Source organism: Nerophis ophidion, linkage group LG01 (genome assembly GCF_033978795.1).
Source record: "Nerophis ophidion isolate RoL-2023_Sa linkage group LG01, RoL_Noph_v1.0, whole genome shotgun sequence".
Classification (NCBI taxonomy): Eukaryota; Metazoa; Chordata; class Actinopteri; order Syngnathiformes; family Syngnathidae; genus Nerophis; species Nerophis ophidion.
Genome location: NC_084611.1, coordinates 79504825 through 79517128, shown reverse-complemented (window position 1 = coordinate 79517128; position 12304 = coordinate 79504825). Strand labels below are relative to the sequence as shown.

Sequence of the window (12304 nt, the reverse complement as noted above, 5' to 3'; positions counted from 1 at the left end):
TGCTGCACAGCCATGTTAAAAACAATATTATGCTCCACCAATGACTAAATAAAACAAAAAATGAATAAAAATAAAACTAATAAAAACAATAGAAAAACAAATATGATTAAAAACTATTTTAAAGGGTAAAATCAATTAAAACAGTCAAATAAAAATCAAAGTGTATAAAAAACACAGAGGACAGAGGACCACACAACTCACATAGTGTTAAAAGCCAAAGAATAAAAGTGGGTCTTAAGACGAGACTTAAAACACTCCACTGTGGAAGCAGTTTGAACATGGAGCGGCAGAGTGTTCCAGAGCTTAGGGCCGACCACAGAGAAGGCCCTGTCTCCCCTGGTCTTAAGTCTGGTCTTGGGCACCACGAGCTGGAGCGGGCTTTCGGACCTCAGAGCGCGCGCAGGGATGTAAATTTGGATGAGGTAAAACACTAGCAACACAATAGAAAGATCAGGGATTTCCCAGAATTATCCTAGTAAATGTGTCTAAAAACATCTGAATCTGTCTCAATGCAATCGCGGTTTTTTTTTTAACCTGAATTTTGAATTTTTTTTTTCTAGTCCGTCGCTATCAATATCTTCAAACACGAATCTTTCATCCTCGCTCGAATTAATGGGGAAATAGTCATTTTCTCGGTCCGAATAGCTCTTTTTGCTGGAGGCTCACATCAAAAACAATGTGAGGAGCCATCAACGGGTGACATCATCGTTTGCGACTTCCGGTAAAGGCAGGGCCTTTCTCTTAGCACCAAAAGTTGCGAACTTTATTGTCGATGTTCTCTACTAAATACTTTCAGCAAAAATATGGCAATATCGCGAAATGATCAAGTATGACACATAGAATGGACCTGCTATCCCCGTTTAAATAAGAAAATCTCATTTCAGTAGGCCTTTAACAATAGCTGTCATTGTCAAATTGTGTGTCCACGTTACAAACTTTTTACCAGCACAAATTGGTACTAAGAGTTGGGAATTGCTGAAAAACTCTATAAATACATTTTGCCAAGAGGATGCTAACTTTACGTAACGTGCATTACCTTTAAGTGTTGTTAGCTAATAATAGCGATTTGACTATCTAACGTTGGCTATCATTGAATGTGTAACCCAGGGATATTCAATGAATTGTTTTGGGGGCCACAATTCCAGAGAACCAGCCTCCTCAACAGTAGACATGTACTTTCTGTTTACTTACGCTAACGTCCTAATCACTTGACCCGGCCGCAGGTGTATAAAATCAAGCACTTAGGCATGGAGACTGTTTCTACACACATTTGTGAAAGAATGGGCCGCTCTCAGGAGCTCAGTGATTTCCGTCATAGGACGCCACCTGTGCAACAAATCCTGTCGTGAAATTTCCTCACTCCTCAATATTCCAAAGTTTTATAGGAAAAGTGAAGAGTTTGGGAACAACAGCAACTCAGCCACCAAGTGGTAGGCCACGTAAACTGACAGAGAGGGGTCAGCGGATGCTGAAGCACATAGTGTAAAAAGGTCGCTGACTTTCTGCACAGTCAGTTGCTACAGAGCTCGAAAGTTCATGTGACCTTCCAATCAACCCACGTACAGTACGCAGAGAGCTTCATGGAATGGGTTTCCATGGCCGAGCAGCTGTATCTAAGCCAGACATTACCAAGTCCAATGCAAAGCGTCGTGTAAAGCACGTCGCCACTCGACTCTAGAGCAGTGGAGACGCCATCTCTGGACTGATGAATCACGCTTTTCCATCTGGCAATCTGATGGATGACTCTGGGTTTAGAGGTTGCCAGGAGAACGGTACATTTCGGACTGCGTTGTGCCGAGTGTGAAATTTGGTAGAGGAGGAAATATGGAGTGCTTTTTTTTTTTTTTCAGGAGTTGGGCTTCGGCCCCTTAGTTCCAGTGAAATTAACTTTGAATGCTCCAGGATACCAAAACATTCTGGACAATTCCATGCTCGCAAACCTTGTGGGAACAGTAAGGAGGAGCGAGCCTCGTCCTCTTCCAACGGGACTGTGCACCAGTGCACAAAGCAAGGTCCATAAGGACATGGATGACAGAGTCTGGTGTGAATGAACTTGACTGGCCTGCACGGAGTCCTGACCTGAACCCGATAGAACACCCAGTGATGAATTAGAACGGAGACTGAGAGCCAGGCCTTCTCGACAAACATCAGTGCGTGACCTCACCAATGCGCTTTTGGAAGAATGGTGGAAATGTCCTATAAACATACTCTGCAACCTTGTGGACAACCTTCCCAGAAGAGTTGAAGCTGTAATAGCTGCAACAGGTGGACCGACATCATATTGAACCCTATGGGTTAGGAATGGGATGGCACTTCAAGTTCAAGGCAGGTGGCCAAAAACTTTTGGCAACATAGTGTATTTTGTAAGCACTCTGCTAATTTTACGGACCGTTTGTAAAAAATTGAGTCAAAGAATATGTCTATGACAGCACTCAAGTGTTTTAAAAACCAAATGCAAAAATGTGAGTCTCTGATAAGTTTATGGAACCGAACTCGTGGGCATACAGTACTTGCCAACCCTCCCGGATTTTCCGGGACACTCCCGAAATTCTGCGCCTCTCTTGAAAACCTCCCGGGACAAATTTTCTTCCGAAAATCTCCCGAAATTCAGGCGGAGCTGGAGGCCACGCCCCCTCCAGCTCCATGCGGACCTGAGTGACGTGTCGACAGCCTGTTTTCACGTCCGCTTTCCCACAATATAAACAGCATGTCTGCCTAATGACGATATAAATGTAGAATGACCGAGGGCGAGTTCTTGGTTTCTTGTGTGGGTTTATTGTTAGGCAGTTACATAAACCTCCTCCCAGCGCGGTAACGACACACAACAGCAGTCCGTTTTCGTCTACCGTAAAGCAGTTCGTCTGCCGTAAACAGCAATGTTGTGACACTCTTAAACAGGACAATACTGCTTATCTACTGTACATGCATGTGGTTAGAAAAACAATGATGGACAATTCAACCCTTAACTCAACAATGAGTAGATGAGTGTTATGTGTGTGTAAATGTGTAAATAAATGAACACTGAAATTCAAGTATTTCCTTTATTTATATATACACACACACACACACACATATATATATATGAAATACTTGACTTGGTGAATCTAGCTGTAAATATACTCCTCCCCTCTTAACCACGCCCCCAACCCCGACTTGGTAGACAATGCTCTTTTTGTTCAATGCAAGAAATATAGAAAAACGTTAGAGCGTGCAGTACCTGTTTTTGGACTAATTTGGGGGCTAAGTCCTTGTTATTTCATTACAACACATATATTATCTGGTTGTGTAGGGGCAACATTATGGTGTCAGGTTATACACAGTCATGATCAAAAGTTTACATACACTTGTAAAGAACATAATGTCATGGCTGTCTGGAGTTTCCAATCATTTCTACAACTCTTAATTTTTTGTGATAGAGTGATTGGAGCACATACTTGTTGGTCACAAAAAACATTCATGAAGTTTGGTTCTTTTATGAATTTATTATGGGTCTACTGAAAATGTGACCAAATCTGCTGGGTCAAAAGTATACATACAGCAATGTTAATATTTGTTTACATGTCCCTTGGCAAGTTTCACTGCAATAAGGCACTTTTGGTAGCCATCCGCAAACTTCTGGCTAGCTTTTGATGGAATTTTTGACCAATCCTCTTGACAAAATTGGTGCAGTTCAGCTAAATTTGTTGGTTTTCTGACATGGACTTGTTTCTTCAGCATTGTCCACACGTTTAAGTCAGGACTTTGGGAAAGCCATTCTAAAACCTTATTTCTAGCCTGATTTAGCCATTCCTTTACCACTTTTGACGTGTGTTTGGGGTCTTTGTCCTGTTGGAACACCCAACTGTGCCCAAAGGCTACAGAAGAATACAGATAGGCAGCCGTGAACCCATAATGCATTGCTGCGAATAAATAAAAGTTCAAACCATTGGTTACAATGGTACACTGACTAGTGACGTCCCTGCCTTGAAAGAGTCGCAGTCATGTGAGTCAAAACCATCCAAATTAGTGATCTGCCCTCGGCACTCATTTGAAAACATGTACGATGTTAAATGGTTAAGAATATGATTATGTAAATTGCTACGTGAAGTGAATTATTTTTATATAGCGCTTTTCTCAAGTGACTCAAATCGCTTTACATAGTGACACCCAATATCTAAGTTACATTTAAACCAGTGTGGGTGGCACTGGGAGCAGGTGGGTAAAGAGTCTTGCCCAAGGACACAACGGCAGTAACTAAGATGGCACAAGCGGGAATCGAACCTGCAACCTTCAAGTTGCTGGCACGGCCACTCTACCAACCGAGCTATGCCGCCCCGTGGGGATCAAAGTTACATTGAAGGGATTTATTTGTACATCCAAGGGGTGGATGATTTCCTAGTACTGTTCATATTTGGGTTATTGAAAATTAGTCTGCATATATAGTTTTCTGCTTTACTGGGGTTATCTGCTATGACTTTTCTTAGAAGCATTTGTGAAGTGAAGTGATTTATATTTATATAGCGCTTTTCTCTACTGACTCAACGCTCTTAGATAGTGAAAATCATTATCTAAGTTAGATTTAATCAATCAATCAATGTTTATTTATATAGCCCTAAATCACAAATGTCTCAAAGGACTGTACAAACATCCTCGGAAGAACCCACATAAGGGCAAGGAAAACTCACACCCAGGGGGACGTCGGTGACAATGGTGACTATCAGAACCTTGGCGAGGACCACTTATGTGGGCAACCTCCTACTCCTCTAGGGGACCGAAAGCAATGGATGTCGAGCGGGTCTAACATGATACTGTGAAAGTTCAATCCATAGTGGCTCCAACACAGCCGCGAGAGTTCAGTTCAAAGCGGATCCAAGACAGCAGCGAGAGTCCCGTCCACAGGAAACCATCCCAAGCGGAGTCGGATCAATATCGTAGAGATGTCCCCAACCGATACACAGGCGAGCGGTCCATCCTGGGTCCCGACTCTGGACAGCCAGTACTTCATCCGTGGTCATCGGACCGGACCCCCTCCACAAGGGTGGGGGGGACAGAGGAGGAAAAGAAAAGAAGCGGCAGATCAACTGGTCTAAAAAGGAGGTCTATTTAAAGGCTAGAAAATACACATGAGTTTTAAGGTGAGACTTAAATGCTTCTACTGAGGTAGCATCTCGAATTGTTACCAGGAGGGCATTCCAGTGTACTGGAGCCCGAACGGAAAACGCTCTATAGCCCGCAGACTTTTTTTGGGCTTTAGGAATCACTAATAAGCCGGAGTCCTTTGAACGCAGATTTCTTGCCGGGACATATGGTACAATACAATCTGCAAGATAGGATGGAGCTAGACCGTGTAGTATTTTATACGTAAGTAGTAAAACCTTAAAGTCACATCTTAAGTGCACAGGAAGTCAGTGCAGGTGAGCCAGTACAGGCGTAATGTGATCAAACTTTCTTGTTCTTGTCAAAAGTCTAGCAGCTGCATTTTGTACCAACTGTAATCTTTTAATGCTAGACATGGGGAGACCCGAAAATAATACGTTGCAGTAATCGAGACGAGACGTAACATAACATAGTGAGTATAGTTTAGCTCGGTTGAGTGGTGAGATTTAAACCAGTGTAGGTGGCACCGGGAGCAGGTGGGTGAAGTCTCTTGCCCAAGGACACAACAGTTGTGACTAGGATGGCAGAAGGGAGGATTGAACCAAGGGGTAGGGAACCTATGGCTATAGAGCCAGATGTGGCTCTTTTGATGACTGCACCTGGCTCTCAGATAAACCTTAGCTGACATTGCTTAACACGGTAAGTAATGAGTAATTCCGCTGGTGATCACAGTGTCAAAAATAACGTTAAAAATATAAAACATTTGCATGAATTTTAATCCTTCCATCCGGTTTCTACCGCACCTGTTCAAGAAGTCGCATTAGTGGTAAGAAGTTTTTTTATTTATTGTTGGTTAGCTTCAGAATAACAATGTTATTAAAAAAGAATAAGATACTTATTATACTCTAAAAATGTTGGTCTTATTTAAAAAAATACACGCATTTGGTTGTATTCAGTCTTAAAAAAAATATATGGCTCTCACGGAAATACTTTTGAAAATATTTGGCCTGTATGGCTTTCTCAGCCGGCTTCACGGTGGAAGAGGGGTTAGTGCGTCTGCCTCACAATACGAAGGTCCTGCAGTCCTGGGTTCAAATCCAGGCTCGGGATCTTTCTGTGTGGAGTTTGCATGTTCTCCCCGTGAATGCGTGGGTTCCCTCCGGGTACTCCGGCTTCCTCCCACTTCCAAAGACATGCACCTGGGGATAGGTTGATTGGCAACACTAAATTGGCCCTAGTGTGTGGATGTGAGTGTGAATGTTGTCTGTCTATCTGTGTTGGCCCTGTGATGAGGTGGCGACTTGCCCAGGGTGTACCCCGCCTTCCGCCCGATTGTAGCTGAGATAGGCGCCAGCGACCCTGAAAGGGAATAAGTGGTAGAAAATGGATGGATGGATGGGCTCTCTCAGCCAAAAAGGTTCCCGACCCCTGCCTCAGAATATAAGTTTTTGTCCTTGTACAGATAGAAAAAGTACAGCTTAAGCACAATAGCTAATAACTATAGCAACAGACTTTAAGCATACTAAAGTTGTGTGATAATTTATATCCATGATTATTCCAACAGCTACCCAGGTGGTAACCGATGTCAAAGTACATATGACTTCTATCCATCCATCCATTTTCTACCGCTTATTCCCTTTCGGGCTCGCGGGGGGCGCTGGCGCCTATCTCAGCTACAATCGGGCGGAAGGCGGGGTACACCCTGGACAAGTCGCCACCTCATCGCAGGGCCAACACAGATAGACAGACAACATTCACACTCACATTCACACACTAGGGTCAATTTAGTGTTGCCAATCAACCTATCCCCAGGTGCATGTCTTTGGAAGTGGGAGGAAGCCGGAGTACCCGGAGGGAACCCACGCATTCACGGGGAGAACATGCAAACTCCACACAGAAAGATCCCGAGCCTGGATTTGAACCCAGGACTGCAGGACCTTCGTATTGTGAGGCAGACGCACTAACCCCTCTGCCACCGTGAACATATGACTTCTAGCCACGGGCTGATTTGCAACCCTTGTCCTTGGTTAGGCTGTTAAAAAAAAAAAGTTGAGAAAAGTTTAAAACACATACAAAAAGATTAAGACCAGTAAAACAATAAAAACATATTGAAAATAATTGGCCCCATTTCTCCACACTACATGTATAAAACAAAAACAGAGGGAAAGCTCAAGGGAGCGTCAACAAATATCCCCTGTGTCGATTATTTTATATGTCCATCCATCCATTTTCTACCCCTTTTTCCCTTTCGGGGTCACGGGGGGCGCTGGCGCCTATCTCAGCTACAATCGGGCGGGAGGCGGGGTACACCCTGGACAAGTCGCCACCTCATCGCAGGGCCAACACAGATAGACAGACAACATTCACACTCACATTCACACACTAGGGTCAATTTAGTGTTGCCAATCAACCTATCCCCAGGTGCATGTCTTTGGAAGTGGGAGGATGCCGGAGTACCCGGAGGGAACCCACGCATTCACGGGGAGAACATGCAAACTCCACACAGAAAGATCCAGAGCTCGGGATTTGAACCCAGGACTGCAGGACCTTCGTATTGTGAGGCAGACGCACTAACCCCTCTCCCGCCGTGAACATATGACTTCTAGCCACGGGCTAATTTGCAACCCTTGTCCTTGGTTAGGCTGTTAAAAAAAAAAGTTGAGAAAAGTGTAAAACACATACAAAAAGATTAAGACCAGTAAAACAATAAAAACATATTGAAAATAATTGGCCCCATTTGTCCACACTACATGTATAAAACAAAAACAGAGGGAAAGCTCAAGGGAGCGTCAACAAATATCCCCTGTGTCGATTATTTAATATAGAAACCAGCAAATAAATTAATGACATACTTTTTAAAAGTTCATTGTTTTCCAGAAATGTTTTATTTTTTGATAGTTTTGTTTGACACCCAGCTGTTAACTTTCTACGTTAAATCTTCCCCGGAGCTCCTCTTGCCATCCTGTCTCTCCCCGCCCTCCTGCTTGCCTGACAAGTGGATTAGAGCTCAGCCGGCGGGTGAGTGACAAGCGGCCACATCCTGTTCAGTCCACCCCGCCAGACGTGTGAGGTCCCCGAGGGAAGATGCGCGTCAAGAGTCCGAACGGAGTGGACCGGAGCTAAGGAGAGTCCACCGGTGGAAAGTTACACCGCTGGTCGTCCGGTACTAGGACGGAGCCGACAGGTGTTTTCTCTATCTTCTGTTTGGACCTTTTTTAATCCCCATTTCGTCGTCCGAGTCATGCCGTGGACACAGTGGCTGTTACTGCTGCTCTGCTGGGGGGCCACCAGCGGCCAGTATCCGCAGCGGCAGCCGGAGGTGGATGACTCGTCCCCGGCTGTGGTGCGAGCGGACTCCCGCAGGCAGCGGTCGCCTCCGCCGGTGGAGCCTCTGGATTTTGGGTTCGTCCCCGCGGCTGTATATGATACACATGCTTACTACGAACCAGGGGCCATTGGGGTCCTCTTCCACATGGTTCACGCCTTTCTTTACGTTATTCAACCCAACTCCTTCCCCAAAGGTAAGCTTATCTCTTGCCATTTTTTAAAATGATGAATCAAAGGTGTCCAAACTTTTTCCAACTAGGGCAGGGGTGTCAAACTCATTTCAGCTCAGGGGCCACATGGAGGAAAGTCCATTCTTAAGTGGGCCGGAATGGTAAAATCATGGCATGATAACTTCAAAATAAAGACAACTCCAGGTTGTTTACTTTGGCCAAAAATAGAACAAGCACATTTCGAAAACGTACAAATCACAAATAATCCTCTGGAAAAAACACTTTAAGTTTGTTGAAAATTCTGAGGAAATTGGTGCAGTTTCAAAAACACAATGAGTTTAGACGTGGTCTCAGTTTATCTACAAAGCCAGAATTAAACTTTAAGTCGCAGTCTTTCTGGGATTTAACAAAAAACACAACATGTAAACTCTTCGAGGTATCAAACGCCTCCTTTGTCATGTCCACGTATCAATCCAGAGTTACAGTGGGGCAAAAAAGTATTTAGTCAGCCACCGATTGTGCAAGTTCTCCCACTTAACATGATGACAGAGGTCTGTAATTTTCATCAAAGGTACACTTCAACTGTGAGAGACAGAATGTGAGAAAAAAAATCCAGAAATTCACATTGTAGTAATTTTAAAGAATTTATTTGTAAATTATGGTGGAAAATAAGTATTTGGTCAACCATTCAAAGCTCTCACTGATGGAAGGAGGTTTTGGCTCAAAATCTCACGATACATGGCCCCATTCATTATTTCCTTAACACGGATCTATCGTCCCGTCCCCTTAGCAGAAAAACAACCCCAAAGCATGATGTTTCCACCCCCATGCTTCACAGTAGGTATGTTGTTCTTGGGATGCAACTCAGTATTCTTCTTCCTCCAAACACGACGGGTTGCGTTTATACCAAAATGGATACATGGATGATACAGCAGAGGATTGGGAAAATGTCATGTGGTCAGATGAAACCAAAATAGAACTTTTTGGTATAAACTCAACTGACTATGAGAAACCTTGGAGAGGACCGCATATGTGGGACCGAAAGCAATGGATGTCGAGCGGGTTTAACATGATACTGTGAAAGTTCAATCCATAGTGGATCCAACACAACCGTGAGAGTCCAGTCCAAAGTGGATCCAACACAGTGGCGAGAGTCCCGTCCATAGTGGAGGCGGATCAGCAGCGCAGAGACGTCCCCAACCGATACACAGGCGAGCGGTCCATCCTGGGTCCCGACTCTGGACAGCCAGGACTTCATCCATGGCCACCGGACCGGACCCCCTCCACAAGGGAGAGGGGGACAGAGGAGAAAAAGAAAACAAACGGCAGATCAACCAGTGGCGGGCTGTGCGTTTCCCACCTAGGCCTTCAGTGATCCATCCATCCATCCAATCCTACCGCTTATTCCCTTCGGGGTCACGGGAGCCTATCTCAGCTCCAATCGGGCGGAAGGCGGCGTACACCCTGGACAAGTTGCCATCTCATCGCAGGCCCATCACAGAGACAGACAACATTCACACTCATATTCATACACTAGGGCCAATTTAGTGTTGCCAATAAACCTATCCCCAGGTGCATGTCTTTGGAAGTGGGAGGAAGCCGGAGTACCCGGAGGGAACCTACGCAGTTACGGGGAGGACATGCAAACTCCACACAGAAAGATCCAGAGCCCGGGATTGAACTCAGGACTACTCAGGACCTTCGTATTGTGATGCGTACGCTCTAACCCTTCTTCCACCATGCTACCCGCTTACAGTGATGTTCGACTCTAATGATTGCCTCTCAAAATACCGTAATTGATGTCACCACATGACCATTTCTGTAGAAATACTATACAGGAACACATTTACGCACTACTGCGCATTGAACCACATCAACAGTGTACAAAACGGGATATTTTCTGGCGCATTTAAAAATCAATTAAGATGCATCAGCAATTAAAACATATCTTATGTGGTACTGTCCAAATTAAAATTGCAAAAAACATATTAAAAGTGAAAAAATACAATATTTGAACTCACAATTAGTAGGACCTATTCGACGCAGTATAAGCCAGGGGTACCCCTCGTCGTCGGCTTACTCGAGTGGAAATGGTGAGCATATGATCGCCAGAACAGAACATCGCCGGGTTTGGCCGACATCGTCTCCCAAGTTGTAGTTTCTCTTTAAATATCCTTTTTGAAAATGGCCTAATCAACGTTTTGTTCTGCTTCTCTGCTATCTGGGTCTGGCTACGGCGCAACACTTCCTGCTTCCTGCTTAATTGAAACTTGTGAATGGATACTCACTTTGGAGTGACAAGTGAGTATCCAATCACAGTCTCGTTTACATCAGGCTACCTAGATAAGCTACTGTCAACAACTTGTGTTCTGATTGGCTATCGCAACTGTCTCTGAACTATATGTGTTCTCACATTCATCCGCTATCGGTCCCGATTAGTATTCAATCATAGGATGCGTAAACGTCACGTTCAACGTGAGGCCATCGAGAAGGCCTTATTGACGAGAACTCGTGATCTTATTGGCTATCGCAATTGTCTATCAACTGTATGTCCCCGTTCACTTACCTCTGGCAGATTTGGTACAGCATGGCAACATAAGCTAGCCGAATTCTGATTGGATACAAACTAAAACTAAAAACAACAGCACTGGAAGGACCACAATATGAAATGAAGAGAATATGAATACTTTTAAATATTTATGGAAACAAAATAAAAAAATTATTGCATCTTTAATTATGATCATGATTTCTAGTTATGCTAGGCCAGCAGAGAAGGCCTTGCTGGCCCTGACGGCACACAACTGGGTGATACAAATTATTTTACCTCAGGTCGTGGTAAAATTAAAAAAATTGATGCACAGGTGGTATAGAAAGGCAGCCGAATGCACGACTTGTTTGAGTCAGAGTTCTGTTTAGCGGATATCCCAGAAGTCAACGGGACACTTCAAATCAGAATCAGCTTGATTAGCCAAGCATGTTTAACACACACAACAATTGACTTGGTCGACTATGCTCTCTTTGTTCTCTTTGAAACTTTACCTGAAGAGCATTGTGCAAGTCCACCATTGTAGTCGGAGGTTGTAGTTAATAAGTTCCTTGTTTTTCTTTATCCTCTTGTTGTGGGGCAGACTGGCTCATACATGTACATACATCCTCCGCTGTTGCCAATTCTAATATAAAGTAATGTATAGTTATTTTTTATATTGGTCAATATAGACTCCATATAGGATAGATTTCATTTCAGTGGATCTTGAAGAAATGGTCAGAAAGCGGCTTGAAGATGGTCTGTAAAACATAATCTATGCAAAAATTTGACCAGAGAACCACCATTACATGTTACGTAGACCACAAGAAAGTGTTTTAAATGTAGATTAAAAAATCATGATATGACCGGTTTAAAGCCTTGATGCGTATTTTAGGAAAAGTTATTTGAATAAACAAAGATTTTTTTAGCTTGTCATAACCGTTGTTTTTTTTTTGTTGCAAATAAATGGACATCTTTAATATTGAAATTAAATTTGAACAAGTGTTTATTTATAAGGGCAGCACAGTGGAACAGGGGTTAGTGCATGTGCCTCACAATACAAAGGTCCTGAGTTCAATCCCGAGCTCGGGATCTGTCTGTGTGGAGTTTGCATGTTCTCCCCGTGACTGTGTGGGTTCCCTCCGGGTACTCCGGCTTCCTCCCACTTCCAAAGACATGCACCTGGGGATAGGTTGATTGGCAACAC

General features: G+C 43.8%; 1 protein-coding gene across 8 annotated transcripts in view; it reads left to right on the top strand.

Annotated features, from left to right (window-relative positions):
- The first annotated feature begins 8076 nt into the window (after positions 1–8076).
- prom1b (prominin 1 b) overlaps positions 8077–12304 on the top strand; it is a 65608-nt gene continuing 61380 nt past the window's right edge. For 6 of the 8 annotated variants that reach the window (XM_061912629.1, XM_061912619.1, XM_061912612.1 and 3 more), the window contains exon 1: positions 8078–8597. In XM_061912629.1, the coding sequence (XP_061768613.1) occupies positions 8318–8597 (280 nt within the window). In that variant the 5' untranslated portion in view covers positions 8078–8317. Of the gene's footprint in view, positions 8598–12304 lie in introns of all 8 variants that reach the window. The other 2 variants (XM_061912654.1, XM_061912638.1) reach the window with 1 other exon arrangement.